At 38.6% G+C, this 23,621-nt stretch overlaps 2 protein-coding genes across 2 annotated transcripts; both read right to left on the bottom strand.

Annotated features, from left to right (window-relative positions):
* Positions 1–1,008: 1,008 nt before the first annotated feature.
* LOC120107301 (ethylene-responsive transcription factor RAP2-3-like) lies at positions 1,009–2,117 on the bottom strand. Its single transcript, XM_089924744.1, has 2 exons — positions 1,862–2,117; positions 1,009–1,749 (listed from the first exon to the last, which is right to left on the bottom strand). The coding sequence occupies exons 1-2, from the start codon at positions 2,007–2,009 to the stop codon at positions 1,217–1,219; spliced, it is 681 nt and encodes a 226-aa protein (XP_089780870.1). The 5' UTR covers positions 2,010–2,117; the 3' UTR covers positions 1,009–1,216.
* A 1,781-nt stretch (positions 2,118–3,898) lies between these two features.
* LOC103703636 (putative GTP diphosphokinase RSH1, chloroplastic) lies at positions 3,899–23,004 on the bottom strand. The gene is made up of 24 exons (XM_008786553.5): positions 22,590–23,004; positions 22,269–22,480; positions 20,944–21,129; positions 19,084–19,149; positions 18,870–18,962; positions 18,610–18,741; positions 18,412–18,513; positions 18,246–18,323; positions 18,090–18,161; positions 15,517–15,624; positions 15,315–15,412; positions 12,619–12,679; positions 12,447–12,509; positions 12,302–12,358; positions 12,120–12,221; positions 11,782–11,940; positions 11,527–11,658; positions 11,367–11,453; positions 11,221–11,292; positions 5,716–5,802; positions 5,145–5,601; positions 4,562–4,623; positions 4,408–4,476; positions 3,899–4,343 (listed from the first exon to the last, which is right to left on the bottom strand). Exons 1-24 carry the CDS (start codon positions 22,612–22,614, stop codon positions 4,239–4,241), a joined length of 2,685 nt encoding a protein of 894 aa, XP_008784775.2. The 5' UTR covers positions 22,615–23,004; the 3' UTR covers positions 3,899–4,238.
* Positions 23,005–23,621: the final 617 nt, after the last annotated feature.

The following is a 23,621-nucleotide window of genomic DNA, read 5'->3' as shown; positions in this document are numbered from 1 at the left end:
TTTATTGGTAGATCTACATGCTAGACTTTTGACCAACACGCACAAATAGTTGATTTTATATATCAATAATCCCACTTTATACTAATTTCAACGACCACTTCTAGAACTTCACTTTCTCATTAATAATTTAAGATGCTGCATAGTTTTCCAATTAAAACAAATGGTCTTTACCTAAGTGTCTACTGACACCTCCTTCATTTGCACAACCCTAACTATCGAAGGCCGAGGTTAATGAGAGACTTACTATATCATATGAAAGAGCTTTTCACGCTTGATTAATGGACATCCAAGCTTGGCTCTTTTATCCGTTAATGATGCTTGGCACATCATTTAAGAGCTAGCTTTTCAAGCTTGATAATGGACATCCAGGCTTGGCTCTTTTATTAATTTGTTGAAGTGTTTGGATATTAGACTTGCTTATCCACAGCATGGGTCGAAAAAAAGCGAGATAATTATAGCTACTACTGGTAATAAGTTAAACCCTAGAAAAATAAGTTATTTTTCTTCATGGATTTTGTCATATATATATAGCTACTACGTGCTGGTAATAAGTTAAACGGTGGAAGAGAAGATCTCTTTGTAATAGAACGACTTAAGAACATAAAACCCTAGGAAAATTAGATTATCAAACAACCAGCTTTGTTTTTTTTTCTTTTGGTAAACGAATATCACCTTTTTGATGAACTCGAGTATGCTATTTTTTCTCATGTTCTTCTCTCTAGCTGCTATCTCTTCTCTATCCTCAGCCAAAGAAGTTACCTTGAAACATTCAATGCCTGCATCCAGACTTCTTTCCTGAATCCGTCAATCCTTTTGCACGGTGGAACTTATTACCATGCATGGTCAAAGAGTAGATGAAGGCAGCTGGGGTTGTCCAAACAAACCAAACGTTTCAAAATCCTTACCTGCCTCTCTAACCATGGTCTAAGAAATTGCCACGTATCGGATTTTTAAGGCAGTTGGTAAAAAGTTGACGACTCGAACCAGCGGGTCAAAAAGAGCACAGTATAAAAAAGGTGCGCAGTATATGTATACACTTTATATAACAAAAAAGAAAGCCCGGCACGTACACCGTCGCGTCCATCCCATTCATCCAGGCACGTGCGAACCAATGCTTCGAATTTTTTTTACACCGGTAGTATTATTTCAAACTTCAAGATAAAGTAAAACAAACAACGACAATATTGAGGTGTGAAATCCAAGCCGTCCGTTGCGATCAATAGCTGAAGCGGACGTCATCCCACAGCCGGAGATCGTAGGCTCCACCGCCCGCCACCGCCTCGTCCTCCTGCACCAAGAACGTCTCCAGCTTCGAGATCCGCTCCATCAACGACTTATCCAACGGCGTAGAACTAGCGATCGAACACGAAGAAGACGACGACGTAGCGGAGCTCTCCACCGTCGCCGCCGGCGCCGAAGGCTGCCAAGGCACCGCCTCCGTCGCGGCCGTTGCCGCTCGCCGCTGCTTCTTCGCCTCCGGGGGCTTCGGAGCCGCGATGACGTCCGGGAAGTTGAGCTTGGCCTTGCTCCCCCGGATCTCGCGCGCGGCTACGTCGTACGCCCGCGCCGCCTCCTCCGGAGTGCTGTAGGTCCCGAGCCACACCCTCATCCCCTTCCTCGGGTCACGGATCTCCGCCGCCCACTTCCCCCAAGGCCGCCGTCGGATTCCCCTGTAAACGTTCTTCCTCCCCTTCCCCGCGCTCTTCTCCTCAACCCCCGACGACCTATTCGTCTTGTCCACCTCCCCACCTTGCATGAAGAAAAACATCGCGTCTCTAAGCATCAAACAAGCCAAAAATACCAAATAATCTACTAAAAATTACATCGAAGAAGCACTAGAATTGCCCCTCGGGCTTATTACCTTGGGGGATGAGGGGTTTGGAGTCGATGGAGTCAAAGACGGCGTCGAACTCCGCCTCCCATAGTTCCGGCGGAGGCGGCGGCGGCGGAGCGAGATTCCGGCCGTCCTCGAATTCCAAGAAGTCGGAGATTATCGCTCCTCCGCACATCTGTCCGGCCGCCTCTCCCGCACGCTCTTCTCTATCTGATAAAAGCTCGGAACTCGCCCCAAAAGAACCAGCTAACACAGTTCACACGCTTTCTCCCTCCCTTTCCAAACGCATACCCTCCCTCCCTATTTATAGCGTTTTAATCCCCTTTTTTTTATTTCTGGATCGTAAAAATTCTAGGAAAGCGACAAAAGCTGGGCGTTTTTTTTAAAAAAAAAATCGGAATCATGAAAGTTGGGCGGTTTTAAAAAAAAAAAAAAAAAGTGAAGCTCTAGTCTCGTACAGACGGGCCTCGTACGAGCATGTGGATTCCACGTGCCAAGTTAGTCCTTCGTGATGACGTGCGACAAGAGCGACAACCGCTGCCGTAACGCACCCCTCTCGCTTCCGTCCCAGTCTGAAACGGCCGAGTTGCGGGGACGTAAATACCTCTCCAAAGTTTCTCAAATTACGGGGCGTGCCAGGGAAGCGTCCAAAAGAGTCCAATTGCGGCTCGGCCGGGGAATGGTCCACCGAAAGGTGACATAACTGGGAATCACGATCGGGACCACGGGTGGCGTCGATCGGAGTATCGGACAGCTCTGATGGCGTCGGAGGTTGGCCACTTGTCCGTTATGGGAGACCGCCGGAACGGGACGCTTTTCTGTTCGCGTCCCAACAAGGAGGTGGGGGCCGGGAGGGTGGCTGGGACGGGCGACGCGTTGCAACTCGGGCGCGGTCTCCGCCACTCTAGAGTCGGTGGCCGGTTCAATTTTTAGGCGTATGAGACGGTCACCTAGGATTCCGGTCGAAAAAAAAACCTACCGCAGAAAAAACTTTAAAAACAAAATAGAAAAAAAAAGTTTTTTTATGAGTTTGTCTTAGACTAGTCTGCTGCAAAAAAAAAGTTTTAAGACAAAATGGCCCTAAGTTCCTAAATATATTGGGCCCCTTCTGAGTCGGTGTGATTAGGAGGTGGATTTATTTGCGTAGTTGGGGGATCAGTGACACGTTTGGGTGTCTCTCCCCGTGATCTCCGCTGGCCTGGGAGGGAGAGGGATGGACGGTGGGTGTTGGAGGCCATTGTCAGTTTGAGAATCATGGAGCACTTGGTCCTTAACCTTCGCATGTCCCGTTAGTAAACAAGAGTACTTCCTAATAATTATCAATGTGAATATATCTAGTAGTGGAGTGGAGCACACAGAAAACATCAGAAACAACGGAAACATAGGCTAAGAAGTTGATGAGTAACTTCAGTTTTACTTAAAACTGGCAGCCTCAATTATGATACCTATTAAATAGGACGCAGAAGTTGGTGCTAAAGATTTACACAGGTCACGTGCTCCTATGGCGCGATTACTTCTACGGTATGCAAACTAAGCGAGAATTCTACCCATGAGACTGATGACAACCGGTTGCGTGATTAATATTAGATTAGATTCTGGGGTCAAGATGTGCTCTCGGAGGTTACATCTGCCACAAAACCCAGTACTATGTATAGCTCTGGGGATGTCTGGTAGGCATCTCATCGGAGAGCGACATCGCTTAAATGAAATGCACGATAAATGCGCCGAGCCGATGCTGAAAGCGAACGACTACTTGCCGCAGCAGCGGGCCCATATACGAGGTGGAGATTTTTCTCAAGTCTTGTGACGGCGTAGCATTGAGTGACACAAATTTTAGTAAATCCTCCCTGTAGTTTGTGAGCCTGCACGAGAGACTGCTAATTGGAGGATATAGATTTTCGATAACGAAATGGAGCTGCACTCGCTACAAATATGCGAACCACATTGAGTCTGTACGTACTTGTAGTCACTGTTGCCGACCAGAGTCAGAATTTCACTGTGATCTTCTAGTTACCGGATTCCACTTTAGGCCCCATGATGCTCATCATCATTCAGATTGGTGCATCAATCAACGCTTACCATGTAGGAGCGTACCACTTTATTTCGACATGAATAGTTTATTTCACCCTATTTGCAAAAAGAAGCCTCTACAAGCATGACAGATGCTTCTATATGTTGAGAAGTTCCGAACTACTCTTTTAACCTATTTACATGCCCCTCACTCCGCTGACTAGATTAACTAGCTGGTGATGATTTATTTTTATGAGTATGAATGGATAAACTGAAACCCTCTTCATGCTACAAAACTATGTAATACCCCCTCGGATTGCAAAAATTGGTATTTACATCTGCTCTTCTCGCAGCCAAGGAACCCCTGCTCAGTTTAAAGGTCTGCTTCCGTCTATTAGCATTCGAGAAAATTGTGATCATCCAAAGGACTTGACCAGCTACAACCAGCAGACCAACCTAGAACACCAAGGATCACATCCACACCTGAGCAAGCATTGACCTGCAAGTGCTCCATGGATTAGAAACAACACCTACTAGTGGAACAAAATTTGTTTGAAAATTACCAGGTCGTTGTAGGTGCCTTCATAGTGAAACAACATGACTGCCATTCCTTTTCTTCTGTCAATCTCCGCCTGCTTGATCAAAACATCAAAGCTAAGGTCAATGATGCACCATATGTTCTAAAAATGAACGTTAAAAGCCCCACTTGTCACCCACCACACAAGAGCATATCGTAATCCCAGTGGCTGTCAATGCTGATGTAACTTCAGCCATCATACCTGTAATTGAGAATAAATGAACATAATAAACTGGAAACTAAATTCATCTTGCACCTAGGTATGCAACAAAAATGGGCAGCTCGAAAGGATCTAAATAAGCACACAATATCACCATAAGTACAGAGAAATTTAAGATGGGACTACCTTAAAATAAATCACTAACACAACCACAGATGGCTCAAAGAGGAAGCCTCATTGAGGTCATGAGCTAGAAGTGGCAAAGTGGGAGAGCAATGAGGTTCAGTAATAGTAAATATCACTTGTAATACGAAGCCAAAAGGAAAAATGAGAGCGAGAGAGGGGAAGGAAGGTTCATTGTCAGGATTCAATGACAATCATGTGGTTCAAATTGCTACCAAACAGATCGCGATGTCAAAAATTGACAAATGTAAGATATGCTGGAACAGTGCAGGTGAGATTCTAAACACTGCAGAACTTGTGCACTAGATGGTAGATAATACACAACTTGCATGACATTATAGAACTACTTTTATGAATTACCTATGGAAAGGGGAGCTTACCTTTTCGATCAATACATACTACACAAAACCACTGAATTGCAAGGCCTTCCACATTGTGCCAAGAAGCAATTTTGCCATCTTTCCAGCTTTCTAAGCCGGGTAAAACTTCCTTGTATGTAGGTACGTTAGCATGTAAGAACTCAGCAAACCCATGTCCTGGAATCACTGAATTCCCATTAACCTTAAGATTCATTTTCTGCATACTTTCGTTGTGCTTCCCATTGATCTTAGAGATGCCAGCACTATCCTGAACATGTAAGAGATCTTGTTTTCGTTTTGTGGAAGATGATTCTTCAATGTTCCCAAGTATTTTCTCCCATTTGGAATTTCTTTCCTTAGTTGGAGAGCTGGAAAATGTTTGTTCATAATCACTCTCATCCTCAAGATCAGCAACAAAATTATTTACTGTTTCTGCAGTTAATTCAGACGCACAGAGTGCAGCTTGCTCTCTCAAAAACTAGATGAATAGCAAATATCGTTAATAAGATAATTAGATTACATGAGAGAAAATAAAGCCCATCAATACCCTCTGCTCTCTCAAAAGCATACTACACAAAAAGGAAAAATGTACCTTCAAAATTTTGTGTCTAGCACTGCGAGTTTTTGCATGCTGCAACCATTGCTGATGCCTCTGGAAAGCAGATTTGCTTGATAATGCCTAAGAAAGAAAGATTATAGTGAACAATGGAAATAAACCAAACTGTAATCCTAATAATATTTCTGCCGGAAACACAAAAGAGAGTATGATAAAGAGTACACGACCCAAGCATAGCAGCTGTCAAGGTTTTTAAAAGCTGTGATTTCAGTCATCTTTGTGGGTGACTGAGACTGACAAGAACCAAGATACTGGTTTATCCCAGCAAAGATGGAAGGCAGAGAAATACTTGAAAGATCTGAGAATTTTGGAGATTTTAACAGATATATCAGGATTGAGATATCAAAATCTTGGTTGATATGGTAAAATTCAGTAGTGTCCATTCTTAATCCATGATTTTGAGATTTTCGCAGGAAAAGTACCTCTTAAAGTAGTAAAAAATGCTTGGAAAACTTTGGTCAATATTTTAATATTGAGGTTTCTGGTCTCTTATTGGATCCTGTAGCAGTAGCTTACCAATATGGGTAGGATTAGTATGGTACATCCCTATACTAACACATGGTGCACTGCTAGGTTGAGGCAGCAGTTGTATTATGATTTAGTAAAATACCATATTGAGCCCCTGTACTGTAATGATATGCTCTGGAGTTAATGTACACCCAATACTAGGTGATACTCAAAACCTTCATAGAAATCATATGGGCTGATGTCTAGGAATATAGTTTATACCAGCCAAGTAAAAGAAGGGCTTGGATTTTTACGTATATCTTTTTGTTAAGTGCATGATACTGGATATAAACTGAGATCTCAGCGATGAAGACCTAGGAAGCTGCATAACCATGATGGTATATATAAAAACAAAAGATTCAGTCAGTGAAAATAAAGCATTAATTTCAATGGTGCAACTTAAAGAGTGGAATTAAAAAGAAATATGTGACAAGTGATGCAGCAGTTTTATCCATGCACATTAAGGTCAAAGTGCCAAATGATGTTCCAAACATGGTTCACCATAATGGACTGTACCACCTATTCAGGATGTACCATAACATAATGCTAGCAGACTGATACTCAATATGGGGATGTATTGAGTGTTGGTACTATATGGGTACTGAAATCGGTACTGCGAACCATAGTTCCTAAGCATACAAGTTTCAGGACTTAGGTAGCCTTGTGAAACCAAATTCTAAGAAGCATGTCAAAAGACATAATTTAGATCTTATACACAAGGCAAAACAACCTAGCTACCATTGGCTCACTGGTTTATCAAGAGTTCTATCTATTCATCGGGCATCTCCTCCCCCTCCATTTGGGCAACAGATCTTACTTCTATACATTTTATTCCTGTCATTCATCTACTAATATCTTTAGGGGAGCACCACTAATTGGGAGACTTCATAAGTGTCACCTCTTGGAGGATGTAGTTTTACATGACAATGTACATGAGTATCAAGATAAATAAGACAACTAGTCAAAACAATGTATAATATAAAGAATGCATCATTAAATCAAGTGAATGAAACAAGGCACCAGTTAGCCATAAAGCAGTTTATTTAACTTACCACAGGTTCTTTGGGAGGTAAATTTCTATAGTGTTCTGTCATCACACACTGTTTAGGCCTGTTAAATGAAGTCACCATGTTTAACATAGTATTCACATGTTTTTTCCCTGTATAAGTTCTAACATAAATCATACAATGTACATCATTGAGTATATTCTTGTTTCCTGGTATGCACCTCTTACTTTTAATCAGTATCCATCCTTCTTGACGTTTAGTTAATGCTCTCGTTGAAGTTCATTCATATATGCACTTGTTTCATAAAGTACAAGAAATCAATACCTGGGAAAGCAATTCAGAACCTCTAAAGACCTAACATGCATGATATACCATGCATTGATAATCACCACAATTTTAGTGAACTGCTTCAATTCTCTCATTTATCTACATCTGAAGACAATCCCAGCAGACCCTTGATTGAACTGATCATTCTATACACCAACTAGCTACCATAAAGGTTGTAGGTGATCTGTATCAACAGGGGAAAAATTGCATTTGATCTGCAAGCAGCCTTCATCACCTTGTAATATTTTAGGTTTCATGATCAGCAGAGCCATAGGGGCATGAGGAGGGTCCGTTGGAGTGCGTTTAGGTCTGCTGCAAAGTGGAAATTGAGTTTGCACTTCAGGCCTTTCTGCCAGACATGGCAGACTTTGGGATTCGGATGCATCATCATGTGTACTGACATGCACTGAAGCATAAATCTCAAGCATGTCCGATTCCCAAAATCTGCCATGTATGGAAGGCACACATAAAGTGGAATCTTTCCAGTTTGCTGTGGACTAGACCACACACCAAGATTTGAATATGAATTCTTATTTATTGTAAATAATAAGATTTGCTCCTAAAAGCACTCATACGATTTTTGACTTAATCATATATGGAAAATTATAATAAAGAAATCCTAGTGAAATACTATTCTTGGCGCCCTTAACATTACAATTTCCTTTTGAGCATCCCCTTTCATCCATTCTCTTTTTCTATAGTCCTCACTACTTGTGTAACTCACAATCTCTGGCTATGATCACGCGGCAATGCCCAAATGAAGTCCTAAAGAGATCAACCCCTAGTAAAACCACTGTTGATTCTTAAATCTAACGTACATAGCTCTGATGCTTAAAAATACAGTTGGAGTACATGGGCAATCAAGAGACCACATTGTGCATATACGTTATGCAAGCTGCATATATGGAGGCATATGAAGTTGGTATTTTAAACATCTAAAATAAATAAAATATATTAAATATAATATTAATAGTAATATTTTTTTATAAAAATAATATTAATATTAATAACAAAAATATCTAGCAATTAGTGCTTACTACTTAGTAATTAATTCTTAGTAATAATTATATCATAATTAACATATTGACATTAATATACATGTATCTAGCCTGCTTAAAACTCGCATCCAAATAAACCATAAGCTTGAACTTTACGTTTTCTGCATGGGCTTGCCAAAATGTGGCTGCATAAAAAAAACGGCAACATATACAGTTGCACAATGATAAATAGGCTTCATATGAGCTAATAAACCTTATCTTGTTGTATATGTGTCTGCAAAGTGCTAAGCAAGCCATCATTTTTGCCCATATGCGACCTAACTGCATATAATAGCTGCATAGAGGGCACACAACATGGTCAAGGGATTATGTAAGCATATGCAGCCACATATACAGCCTCATGCACCACATTTTTTAACATTGCATATGTTTTTCAAGATTTTAACTGAGTGGGTATCAAAGAAGCGTAAACAAAAGATATGAAAAGGAGGACGGCACGACTTTGACAAGGCTTGTTATTTTGTTCTCTTCTATTGGTTTTATTATGAAGGTGGTGACATGCCTCTGAGGTATATAACATCCTTTACTCCAAACTTTCTGTTTGTTTCCTTCTAATCATGGGATTGAGTGAGAATCTGAAATGGATTTGCATATCAGGTTTTGATGCAGGGCTGTCTATTCTTTCTTTTGTGGATGCATTATATAAACTCAACAAGTTACATGTGGTTTAATAGCTCATAAGGCAATCAATATATCAGGTTGTCTTATATAAATAAGATCGAGAAACATGTCTTATGAATAATACATTAGTTATTAGTCATGGCATTTATTTGTTATTAATACTCATCCTCTTGCAGTAGGTTTTACTTATGATCATACAGGATAGGCACATATCCATTTTTTCTACCAAAAATATATTCATGGTTTACTAGTTGTTACTTGCTATGGTTGTAAATCCTAGATGAAATTCCCAGCTCCGCCACTGGGTTTAAACAAATAAAAAAAAAAACCACATCCATCCAACAGTTTTTAACAATTTTCCAATTTTAAGGAGGCATGCTTCTCTAAATTCCCTACACCTCCCCTCATCAATGTTTGAAATACCAGTTAATATAGCACGTACCCATCAATATGCACTGTTCCAACCCCTTGGTGATACTACAGGGCACTGGGGTGGACAAACATTGCTGATCCACACGAGAATTGCTCAAACAACTGTTAGATTGAGCGATTTTGGGCAGAATCAAGGTTTATTTGCCCCAAACCAAGCAGCATAGCCTAAAACTGCTTGATATGACTAAAATAGCCTCTTCTGCAAACATTCTTCACCATTTGAAGGGGAAAAGAAAGTGATGAAGAAGGAAAGAGTGCCAAGAGAGATTGGCTTAGGACTGAAGCTCGCTTTTCGATTTTTTGGGCTAGTAAATCATTCTAAACAGGTAATCCTCCCCTCCCTTTTTTCCCTTATTTCTTCCAAAGTCCAAATGGAATTTTGTGTATAACTCAAAGGGGAAAAAAAAAAGAGAACTTTTTTTAGATTGCGATTAAATGTTGTTTGATGATTGAATTCATGCAATTAGAACATGAATTCAGGATCAAAATCAAATAGATGAGGTTTTGGGTTAATCCTCAAAACTTGTACCAGAAAATTGTGTAAATTCATAACCCAAAGAAGACCATATGACAGGTGAATCAGCTTCATCCATGCATACCCATCAATACCTTTGTCAGATGAATCCACGATGTTGCACGTACCTTACCCCCAATCGGTATGGCCCTGTAACTCAATATTTTACATTTTCAAATCGAGCCAATTCAGAGTTTAGATTGTCAGCCAGTCTACCTATAAATCAATTAATGAAAGCATTTTGTTCTTTTACCATTTCACTAACATTCTTATTTGCTAATTTCCAGTTTTTGGCATGCAATTAATACTCGAAAACTTAACTTCGTATAATCCACAATATGTGGTCCCTTGTTGCATGATACATTTTAAGGTGACATACAAGGGAAAATAGAGGTCTGTTCCATGGATTGGCTTCCATCTATGTTCAATCCTTGTTAACCAAAAATTCAATGTCTAATCCTTGATTTCATTGGCCATCTTATGTTTAATCCCTAGTCCATACGCCAGTGTTTACAGGAACACGTATAATTATGCACGTCAAGCCTAACTTTGTGGGAAAAACAGCGCAAACTGGGAACAGGGACTGTATGCAAAATGCTACCTATGTAAAGGACTGATGTGTAATGGCAGTCAAACAAAAGACCGGATGTTAAGTTCCTCCATTTTAGAAACCTTGTCCTCCTCTACCCAAGTTAATCATACCTCTAACTTAACTCGATGGCTCGATCTTGTCTTCCTTTGATCCATTCAGACTTGATAGCTATATTCTAATAGGTTGAAATATTGATTAATCCATGTTTGCTCATGGATGTCTAAATATAAATCAGCTCAGATGATCACAATTTTGACTTATTAAAGACATATAGGACATATTTAGAGCACTCCAGAAGTCTACCATAAACAATGGCTTGTGATTTGATATAGCTGTATTAGAATGTTGAATCCATTATTTGGAAACAAGACATTCAGGAACAAAGAATAACATCTGTTAGAAGAAGAAATGGAAAATACTAACATTGTATGTGATTATCTCAACAACTTCAGCATTAGCAAGTACATGCATGGGTGAAACAAGATTACCATTGACCTGCAAAGGAAAAGGATTAGAAAAAAAAACCTGATCGAATAGCTGATATTCTACCACCAAATCTAGAAATGTACCTTTGCAGCTACCATTTTGTTGCCAATTTCAGTGTGAATCAGATAAGCGTAATCAATAACAGTAGCTCCTTTTGGTAGGTTTTTTATCTGCATTAAATAAGATAATAAATATTGCAAAAACAACATGTACTTTATAATATTATTCCTTATGTGCAATTACCTCTCCTTTTGGTGTAAATATGAAGATACGGCTCCCTAGCAGGTCTCGCATGATAGTATCCACAAACTCCCTAGAACTCATGTTACCAACAAACTCCTCTTGCCATTCTCTTATTGCATTGAGCCAGCCAATCTATAAAATCACTATCAATAATTGGAATGTGCACGATCCATATTATCAAAAGATTATTTGAGGACTTCCATGATAAGGTTACCAACTACAAAATATTGACTTCTGTTAGAAAAGCTTGAATACCCTGAGAGCAATATCTGTACTGTTCAAGCACATAGACTTTCCTTTTGAATTCCAGCCACTGGCCATTCCACGTCCCACCTTACCAGAAACTATACCTCGCCCACTGTACTGGGCAGCTATACCTCTTTCAGCTATTAAGTCCATATCTTCTGTTCTTATCTGCCAAGTTCAACAGTTATCGGAACAAAGAATGGCAATTATTCTTTGAGAATAAATGGAACAAGGATATCAATCATATTTTTGGGGGATATCGACAGGCAACAGCAGAATACTAGTATGATGACATAATAAATCAAACTTCCAACAAAGTCATGAGGAGCATGTATCATGGAGATCACCTGAACTTCCAAATGGAACATGCTCTCATACAGAAATGGTATCACAGTGGTGTGGAGACTTTGATAGCCATTAGGTTTTGGAGTTGCAATGTAATCCTTCATCTGTTAGATAAGATCTAATTTGTTGAACACTGGCAACTACATAAGAAAATTGATAAAAGATGCACGTATAGATAACTCACAGCTTGAGGTATAGGAGTCCAGATTCCATGAACAAGACCAAGAACATGGTAACAGATCTAAATAAAGCACAAAAAAGAATGAGTTTTTTTTGTTGTAAAATATTGGAGCAAATAACATAAAGAAGATCAGCAGAGAGTGCACTACCTGCTGTGTACAGCATAAAGGCCCAACTCCAATGCAGGTTTTTGGCTTTACAATGATACGAAGCTGGATATAATCAACAAAAGTATTAATAATTCAAAAGGCAGCTTTAAATTAAGAAAAACCAAAAAACTAAGGCATCATAATTTGTGTCAATCTGGATACAAAGACAAACCTGTGTGATTTGGTTAACTTCATTTATGGAACTCTTAGATTTCAATGCAGCTTTATATATACTGCAATGTAACCAAAAAAAATAATCAATGGAAAAACATTCATCACTTAACCATCATTGGAGTAAATAATGAGCAAGAGTGCACAGGTACTAATTTCTTTTTTCTGTAGAACACGTGGATGAAGAATGTAAACAATAAAAGCTGATCAGAAAATTAAAAGAAAAAAGGCAAACAGATCATGTTCACCCCACCAATTATTTGTATTATTCTAACTGAAGTTTCATACTTTGTTCACTATTATTTATATTATTAGAATTGAAGTTTGACATTTTGTCTGCATAGTCAAGACTGCTGCAACATCAATACATATAACTCATCAAATCTAAATAGCACCTCCAGTTCACATCATAATTGCATTTTTTGGTGAATATCAGCCCAACCAGCATCATCGAAGGACCTAAACAGTAAGCACTGGCTTTTTTTCTGAGAAGAAAGAAAGTTCAGTTGTACAGATCAACCAAAAGTTGTTTTTTTTTTTTTTTTTGGGGAGGGGGGGGGGGGGCGCAATAAGCATCATCAGAAAAAGAGATTGAGAAAACCAAAGAGATGGCTCTCCAGAGGCAGCAAAGAATGCGAACTAGATGCATGGTTAAAGAAGTTGAAGTGGTGAGTAGTACTGGCAAACAAGCTCACCAAGTGGCATCTGCAATAACAGAAGGAATAGAACCTGTAAAAGATACCGTAGGTTACATGGACTAGGGTATGTAGCAAGTCTCTGCATCTTAATGTCAAATCCTGGTTAATCAGCTTAGATGTATACCTCTATTGCAACAAAACCTCAAGGAAAGAAGGCAGTGAGAAACTACGTGCAACACAATTGGGAAGCAAAGTGACCATCCAACACCATGAAGAGGGGACAGAATGAAAGATGAACCTAACTAGATGAGTTATATAATAATGTTTTGACAAATTTTAACAGGAAACAAAGTGACTGGAAGCTAAAATGCACCAAAAGAATAAAAACCATGAAAATGACAAATGAAAACAAAAATAAGCAAAGATGCTCAAGGTTGGGCGAAAGTAATTAACGTAAAAATTGAAATTCAATTGATGAATGAAAATAAGCTGAAAGTGGAAGTGATAAAAGACAAAATAGATTAAAATTTAAAAAATCATCCAGTAATTGAGAAATAGCAATTTAAATCTAACTAAAGTGTGCCAGAAGAAGATTGTAGAGGATGTAAGATTGAGACCCACTGGGAGGACCTATGAGTTGATCAACCAATAGTTTATTACCACAATCCATATGATTGAAGAAGGGGTACAACAGCGCTTTAAATTGTTAAAACTTCAAGGCAAGTTTTTTTATATCAGTTGTGCCTGGAACTTAATGAACTGGGTGGAAAGATGATTAAAAACATCACTCACAGGTTGATGGGACATCCTATCTGATCATCACTTCTCAGATAAATCTATCAAAGTCTTACAACTCCATTGAAGAACTATCAAAAGCCACCAATGAATTTCAAAACACAGCTTCAACAAATGGTTAAGTCAAATTATGATAACTCTTAGGCAAACTAGACTAGAGAGTAGAGACCATACTGCTATTTAGGTCCTGATGTTGTCGCCTGTTGGAGATTAAAAGAGAGTAGGACTTTGAGAAAAAAAAAATTTCAAAGCTCTTATGATGGCATCAAAAGATGATCCTGGAGCTTTAATACCATGAAATCTATGAAACAATTGTTGGCAAAATTACTGGTAGTGCAATTTTACACACTATATACATGCAGAATACAACACTACAGAATGTTAGCACCAATTGCAACAACTCCTGATCCACCCAACCCATCTCTCTTGGAAGCCAAACTACCTCCAAAAACTAGACACCAACAAAATTTGTCATAGCTTTCTCAGAGTCAAGTTTAAAAATGATTCCCTTCCATCTCCGAGCTCAAAACACATTGGCAAGCCAAAACAAGAATACTTAGAATACCTATACCTTAAATGATTTAACATTAACCGTTGTCATCATCACCATCATCCAGACCCCAATCACGTTAAAATGCAATTTTCAGATAAAATGACAAGTGGCAACTAAAGAATGGCATGAATAGAGGCACTATCAAATCATACCAAGTTCTGAATCTTGTTAGAAACATGTCAGACTGTCATGGAGAACTAACTAGCACGAAAACTGGTATTTCAAGAATTATGTATCATAGCAATGAGCTAATACACTTACCAAAAGCAATCAGCTAATACACTATGAAAATTTGCAAACCTACCTACCATTGAATTTATCTCATCTAAGAGAGATAATGCACATGCACCAGTTCATATATTCTTTTGCGCATACGTGTAAACTTGCACAATTTTAAGTGTTCATGCATGAATAAATGTACCAACAATCAAAAGCATATCAAAATAAAGTATAAATGTTCATGTCTAGGTTGAAGGCAGGCCTTGGAGCGACAGTAAAGTTGCTCCATTGTGATCTGGGTGTCACAGATCTAAAATATGAAACAACCTCTCTACGTGTGGGGATAATGCTGAGCATCAGACCCTCCATAGCCTCCGCAGTGGCAGGAGCCTCGTGCATTGGGATGCCCCTTGTCATGTTTTGGATTTATTATGATAGCCAAAGATGCTCGTTTTAAAACCAGAAGTAGAATATTTAAGTTCATGACTCGACCTGTACAGTTCCTTACATACAGACTGAACTTCAGTTTTCACTGTCACAAGATCTAAAAGTTGATCCTCCTCAATTCTCTGCCTCAGAATCTTCTTTGCCTGGACAGGAAAAGGAATTAAAAACAAAAATTATATTCCAATGTGATTGTAAACATCAGGCATCAGCAAACTTGTTTGTTATAAATGATTAAAAGAAGTAGTACCTCTTCCAATTCTTTCTCGTGATCCTTATAAAGTGCTTCAACTCTTTTTTTGAGCTCAGCAAAATCAACGGGGTTCGTATACATGAACGACAGATATTCCAGTTCTGACTGCAAAGGGTGATCACCTTCATCAGTTGGAAGAATCAAGATTAAGGTTAACAATTATACTATAAATACAAGAAAAAATGTGTTCACTGGGTCACAAAATTTCTCCATACTATCTGGACTCATTGGTAAAAGCAGCTTAAACCTGGTTTCATTGCCTACAGTCTAGGTAAAGCAGTAGAATATCAGTTTATTGCATGCCAAAGCAGATGTTAGCCATGTCATACATGTGGCATATGACATGCTATAAGGCATGGTGCACCATCAAAAGACAGAAAAAACACTGACTTAAAGACAGCAGTTAAACCTGGGTTCCAACTGGATGTGCCAATAGAAAAGAAAAAATTCTTGGCTATATTGAATTTTTTTTATATTGATCTTCAAGCAGAAAACAAAAAAAGTACTAGCTTTTAAAAAAATATATATATCCTCACATCTAAGAATGGAAGTTAAATAAATGAACATGCTAAACATCATAGAAGACGGTGTAAAGCAATGGGAATGGATCTTGATAGGAAAACAGAAATTAGCATTAAACCAAATAATTTTCTGTTAGAACAGAGCCAGGGCAGGAAACAGCTTCATTCCTAGCAGTGACATTTTGCCACCAACTAGTATCCACGGACTGGTTTTTGCTCCGCTAAGTACTTTTATAATAAATATGAGACTAATCGCTTCATGTGCCTGTTGGGTTATACACCTTTCTTTCCTAATACATGGTTCACATTTCCACATAATAACTACTAATGTTTTAACTAGATAAAACCAGAAAATACAAGGACATGTTTTCACATGAACTGTACTGGCAGCAACCTTCAGATCTATCACAACAGTTAGGTTAATCACAGTTTACTGTCAACCTAAAAAGGAAAAAGAAAAAGATAAGAAAATTCACATGCTGTAAATAAATCCGCTCTTATCTTTCCTAGAGCATATTAAGAGCTAATTTGGAGTAAATTCATGCTACCAAAAGCATTGCACGTAAGTATATGGTCCCACCAGAGAATCAAACTCTAGGTCTGAACATTTGGATTAGAATTTGGGAGATATGAAACCAGCCAACAATAACACATATGGGGCATTTTCAGCACTACTTCAATATTTTGTATTGTCCTTTTAGTCAGAAGCGTTTGTAAAGATTTAGCCGTAAATTTAATGTTCATATTTTTAGATATTAGAAATTATAAGAGAATGATTGTTGATTTGTTTGAGGAATTGTTTTGGTTGTTCTGATCACCTAGAGCACGAGATCAATTGAATTCACAAAATGTTTCCACCTCTAAACAATTAAATCTAGCAAAAACTTGAAAAATAACAGCAATGTTTGAAAAACCAACAGTACCATGGTAGGATACTCCTTGTACCAAGATGTATTGAGGCATATTGAGGGTATGTCATGCTATACTGTACCATGGAATTTCAAACCTTGGATAAACCATGAGTAGATATAGGGTGTACTGCAGTACGCACCATACCGGGCATGACCGATCCACCCCCATACCACAGCACTTCAAATCTTGCTTGAAAGTCTCATAACATCACTGATCAGATTCTTATGAAGGGAATCAGATGATCAAACAATATTTCAGAAAGGAAATATTCCTAATGAGCATGGATTTTCTAATAGGATATATGGCATTCATACAGTGCAGCAAATGCTGGTGATGTGGGAATGAAGTTGTCGTATCTCATATTGTATGTGAAAAGGCATGGCCTATATAAGATTATATATTAGGTCATTGCCCCTTTTAAATAAATTTTTAACATTTTTGTGACCATCCAACCCTATCCTTCCTGGTTATGTTAGAGAGCCAATTTAGCATCTACCAATATGAAACCTTATAAAACAAAATATTACATCAAACAAATCCATAGAGCAAAACTATTTTTTTCCTTAAGTAATAAATTTATTTGTTGATCATATAACACTCCAAAAGCACGAATCCACATTATCCAGACTTCAAATCTACCAACACGACTCATCCACCTCTCCATTCTGAAATACAATATATCCAGATAACCAAGAAGGATAACCTTCAGGGGACCAGATATTTTAACTTGATCAAGCCTAAATTCCACCTTTTTTTAAAAAAAATGGATATTTCAAAGCAGTCTTCTGGAATTCCATATTAGTATTTAATCCTACAATCAACTCTCAGACTATATCTTCTGTGACATTGGTAAGTAATATGAGCTCTAAATGGCCATTCTGATTGCGAATTTACTAGTCTCACAACTATTTCCAATGCCTTTCACCATAAAATCATTTCCTATGTTAATAACTGCTTCATTAATTGGATAGAATACATTTGTTCTTTTGAAAGATGTTTTACTGCCCGAATTTTAAGAAAACTGCATATAAATGAAGTTATAAATATGGAAATGGATATAAATTTGAATTCAGGAAAAAAAAATGTGGACGTACAACAATGTGCAAATTCTACATGATAAATTCCATCAAGGCATACCTTTATTTGGTACATTCCTAGAAGCTTTGCTAAAGGGGCAAACACCTGCAGTGTCTCCAGTGCAATGCTACACTGCAAAGGTAACGATGCTTAAAACAAAAGTAACCAAATAACTCACAAGACCAGAACAAGAAATGGGAGGTAAAAAAGAAAAACCTGCTTGTGCTGAGGCATGTGTGAAAGAGTGCGCATATTATGCAACCGGTCAGCCAATTTGACAATAATAACACGAACCTAAAAGGAGCATTCTTTCATTAAATTCTAGCTAAGATGATAATATTTTACATATGATTCAAATTTCAGACAATGCACAAGAAAATACCTCTTCTGTCATCGCAAGAAACATTTGCCTTAGATCATCAGCTTTTACATCTTGTGCTGAACTGTTTGCATTTTTGCACTGTAGTTTTCCAAGCTTGGATACCTAATTAAGTGAATAATAGAGAACCTAATATAATTAAATTCCACTAAGGGATTAACAAATGGGATGTCTAATATGATGAATAGAGCTATATTCTACCTTAGTCTCTCCCTCAACAATGTGGCGCACAGTAGCACCAAACTCCCTTTCGATCCTTTCAAATGTAACTATATTTGTATCTTCAACAGTGTCATGTAATAAACCAGCAGCAACTGACTCCCAGTCCAGCTCCTAATGAACAAAAGCAACGTTAATCTAGTAAATAATATCTGGAAATCATAGTGCCATATGAATTATAAGATGTCCTCTAGATGATAATTGTTTTAAGTTTAGAACAAGTTCTTGAGATCACAACTCACAAGTTCTCCAAGAATCCGAGCGACTGCAACTGGATGGACAATAAAGGGTTCTCCACTTCGCCGTTTCTGACCATTGTGAGCTTCAAAAGCTAGCTGCACTGACATAAATACATTTTCATATACTAATTATATGTAGTAGCACTGGAAGATTCAGGAAGAAAAGCATTGCAATAATAGGAATTCCATTTATGCCGAGCATTTGAAAAATACACACCTTCAAAGCATCATTTACTAACTTCAACTCCTCGGGTGCAAGATATGAAATGGTTGGTTTCAGATCCTAATGCATGCATTGAAGAACACAAAATGTCATCAACTACTAAACTAGTACATCAAAAGAAGAACAATGTTGATGAATTATCACTAGCACAAATCATCCAATATAAAGCTACAAGGATTTCCTTCTTTTTCTTAAAAAAAGAAAAAGAAAAAAGTTAAAGATCAGAACATACATGCAAAGATCAGAAAACAGCAAATAAAAATAAGACCCCCAGAAAAGTAGAGAAAATTGGATATTTCTTTTTTTCTTCTTTCGTTAACATCTTGCAGCAAGATAAAGGAACTAGAATAAAATTTCTACATATGTAGCTGGGAAAACCACCCATCACAAGGACAACATCATGCCTATTAAAGTTTAATTTCTTGGGTGCTAAACTCCCCCCACATACAGACAGACAGGAAGCAACCAAAGCAGCACTTCCACAATGGACACTTGAGTTTATGCAACGAAATTAGAGACATTTTGAGATATAGATGCGACTTATAATGAAATAATTGCAAAGGCAAAAGAGTTAAAGAACCTCATGATGCTACTACTTATATTTCACTCTTTAGCATGGGTGCATGGTGGAGGGGGAGTTTTTTTTTTCTCTAAAGCGACTAGAGATTAAATTTTTTTTTAGATTTTTAATTGATACTTTGATAGATTTAACAAGTTAACAAGACTGATTTATTGGTACCTATTTCATTGGGACTATACTTGTAAAAAGAAGAAAATAAACTAATAGGGAGTAGCCTCACTAACTGATGCCCTAATTGCCACTAAACAAAGGAGAGTGGCAAACTTACTAATATATTGCAGTTTGAAATTCAATCATCAGTTCAAATTGACTCAAAGATAGGGCCAAGTGAGTTGGTTCTTCCTTGTTGCTATAAATTTTCTAGAATATATGGATAAAGGACAAAAGCCTTTCCCAATTACTCTCTTCTAAGTATTTTGGACAAAGCATGGTATAGAAATCATTTTAGAGAAAAGGGAGGTTTATATCCTCTCCTCTTTTATCCTAATGACCGGAGAGAATCATTTGCAGAACCAATGTTTGCCTAGTCTAGTTTAAAAGCTGCATATTCATATATCCTAATGCTATTTTCACTATTCAATGCCACCTGGATGCTAGAGGATTTCCTAATTCTGCTTTGCTTTTAACTTTCCACCACTTCCTAGTAAAGCTAGGAATAAGATATTACTAAAAGTTACACGAAATTACAGCTTACAGTATATGTCAAGTATAAATGGCAGTTTTTATTGTGAATTTTATAATGTGGCCATCTATACAACTTAGACCCATTACCATTGCCCAAAAGAACAAATCTGAGAAGATACTCTGTGCGCATCAGTGAACTGTCACTTTATAGATCGCCCTCTATACATTCAAACTTGCAATAAATTTACAAATGCAAGTGCAACTCCTACTACTTGTTAGACTATCATTTTATCCTTTCCTTAATATAAATGTATATTAATTTAACTTGTTAGGTCACCTAAAGAATGAATACATATTGCCACCCAGTGTAACTGTTGGTTCCAAGGTGCTAAAATTTTCGCCTATCCCACACATGGCCACCAAAAAAGTCTTCAGTGGGAATCAATCTAATAAAGAATTAAAATTCATACTTTGTCAACATGATGAGATAGCACCAAAGCAAAGATCTTGAGCACGGAAAAAATAATAACTGATATAAGAGAAAAAGGTACAGAATCAGATAAGCACTTCATACGAAGATCAAAACAAGAGGTTCAAAGTAATTTGTATGATGGGGGCAAAAAAAGAAAATTCATTAAGTATACACATACCTCCCACAATGACTCAGGAGAAATGGCATCAGAGGGTTCTGAATATGAGGAAGAATAACTCAGCTTCCATGTTTTGTCGGAGAAAAAAGTAACACATGAACTAATAAACCTTCCAGAGATCACAAGATCAACAGTTCCTCTATAACCTAAGTTTCTAAAATTACGGTCTTCAAATCTCCAGGTGGCCTGTGAATTAAAAAATTATAACACAAATCTTATATTAGTAACTGTCAACAAGTTAGAAGATATAACTGAAACATATTTGATCAGGTAAAGAAAAATGTGACTTCACTTTATAACATGATACAGATACAAGATACATATCTAAGAACAAAAGTATCTTGTCAAGCTCCACTTACCTGACAATCAGATAGAATGACTTCAGTTAAAGATTTAGCAAAAGTTGGTACAAATTTTTCATGAATACCATGCATACGTGATATTCACTTTAGCAAAGTTGGCTGCATTGATATTTGATGGGTACTTATCTGCTAAGTTGCAGATTATCCCTGATTTCTGATTAAAATATGGAGGAGCATGTTGAGCTGATATTATGTTCAAAATCTCTGCAAGTCCAAGCATCCTTTTAAAAAAAATGTTCCGTGGGTTTTTTTATGACCAAAAGAATCTTCAATGCTCCAATAATACCAGATAGAGGCATTGACAGAAATATGGACCGCCAATGTCATCCCGGATGTCCAGTCAAACATGCCCAATAAGAACCTGACCTATTGGCTTAAATCATCAACATGTTTTATTTAAACCAAGTTTAAGCCAAAAAACCTTCCAAGTCAGTTGGGGGAAGGCACATATAAAGAAGATATGATCCAGCTTCTTTCCTGCCCTCTTGCACCCTCTTGCTAAGCACGGAAATGGAATTTTGAATTCCATGAGAACAGTAGTTTTTTCCTTGTCTAGGGTTTCAAAAAGATGGCTTTGGTATAGTTAAAACTTGCATACTTTTCAAACAATCCAACAGACTCAATCTTTCTTCCAAGCATTCTATGGGAAAATTGCACAGGCCTATATGGCTCAAGAAGCGTCACTAAATGCCTAATTCAGGCCAACGTCACTACAACTTCAATATAGTCAAACACTTTGGTACGTTTCCATGGCTGATTGATATAAAGCATCCAAAATTCAATCTTTTTTTCTGAATATCATTACATAAACTCTTAGAAAGCTGGAGCAACCAAATTAATTACCAGTTCACCAAAACCAAGAAACCAAGAACTGTTTCAAATCAAAAGCAAGAAAACCAGTAGAACGTCTCCAACAACCAACTGGCCCGAGAAATAAAAGTTGCAAGAGGACCAAGAACTCACCAGGGGTTTCACATAGTGCGACGAGCTCCTCCACCTCCTGCCCTGCCCCTCCTGAAGCTGCAACGAACACGGGGGCAGCGGCGTGCTGGCGAGCGACCCGGTTCGATCCCTCGGCGCCTTCCAAGCACACGAGAGCACACTGCATTCATACCGCCCACTTCCACTCCCTTCTCCTTTAGAAAGCTTGCAGAGATTCGCACACTCCACAGAAGCTGCACCATTCCATCACATTCCCAATGTGATCAAACCCAAAACCATACTCACCAAATCCAAAAATCAAAACAAAAAGGAGCAACAAGAATAGAATTCGTACAACCCTACCAGATATAGACGGCACAGAAGCCATCGCGCGCCCCGAATTCCGAATCAACAAATCTCATCGACCCCAAAGGAGGAGTGATAGGTCTCCAACCACCCGCAAACAAACCAAGAAACCGAGATTCTTCGGCGACGGAGAACCCACCACTCGTTCGATTGAAACTAAAACTTCTTCGATTACTTTGGAGAACACCAAATCTCGAGAGCCGATCGAAGAGCAATCGAAAAAATAATTAGGGTTTATTACAAATCGGAGAGGGATTGGAGGTAGATGGAAGGGGAGGCGAGTGAGGGGAAGAAGAGATAACGAGGAACACGAGGCCACACAAAGGCCGCGGCTGAGAAGATTTTATTTTTCTCCTTATATATCTCTCTCTGGTCCTCAAGTCTCCTTAAATGCCACTCGAGTTCCACGCACAAGTCGTTAACCAACCTGCTTCCCTTCTTTCCGCCGTAGACGAAAATGACCTCGGATATTTCATTAGTGACACTAGGAGCATATTCCCGAACCCGCGAGCGACTTGAAAGGAACTGAAGCGAACTTGATCCAACGGATAAAAACGTTTGATGCAGAGTTGGTGGCGGTGATTTCGTAGCAGGGATGCAAATTGCTCGACGGTGATGGATGTGGGAGCACAGAAAACGTGTTTACGTGGTTGCAGGGGATCGGGATGGGTTTGTACTGGCTGGACTTTTGTGGGAGAGGCGGAGGCAAGCCACATGTGGTGCCGATGACGTATATGTTTTTATTGGGACACGTGGCAGGAGGGCGGCAAGTACGTAGAACTCGTGCCCCGTGGTTGCGTGCTGGCTCGGTGGGTCCAACTTTTTGTTGCTGGTTTGGGCCGGTTTCACGTAAATGCGACGACGGTGGGCGCTACTTTTTCGGTGGGCTAAATTTCGTGGTGTATGGGGGACTGCTTTTAAAACTAAACCGGGGGCGGGCCTCCTTCCGACAAGCTATCTTCAGATGGGCCTGATAAGAGAGTACATGGTCCAAGATGGTTACCAAACTGGCTCCCAAGCTGATGTGGC

This window comes from Phoenix dactylifera, chromosome 8 (genome assembly GCF_051530095.1).
Source record: "Phoenix dactylifera cultivar Ajwa chromosome 8, Ajwa_hap1_PhDact_Kaust_v1.1, whole genome shotgun sequence".
NCBI lineage: Eukaryota > Viridiplantae > Streptophyta > Magnoliopsida > Arecales > Arecaceae > Phoenix > Phoenix dactylifera.
Note: the sequence above shows the minus strand (reverse complement) of the source record. Positions and strands in the feature narration are given on the sequence as shown.

Coding starts and splice junctions, on each gene's coding strand:
- LOC120107301 (XM_089924744.1), bottom strand. CDS start 2,009: ATGTGCGGAGGAGCGATAATCTCCGACTTCTTGGAATTCGAGGACGGC. Junction 1,750..1,861: donor CAAACCCCTCATCCCCCAAG/GTAATAAGCCCG, acceptor TCTTCATGCAAG/GTGGGGAGGTGGACAAGACG.
- LOC103703636 (XM_008786553.5), bottom strand. CDS start 22,614: ATGGCTTCTGTGCCGTCTATATCTG. Junction 12,510..12,618: donor AAGTTAACCAAATCACACAG/GTTTGTCTTTGT, acceptor GATTATATCCAG/CTTCGTATCATTGTAAAGCC. Junction 5,803..11,220: donor TTGAGATAATCACATACAAT/GTTAGTATTTTC, acceptor TTTCTTTCTTAG/GCATTATCAAGCAAATCTGC.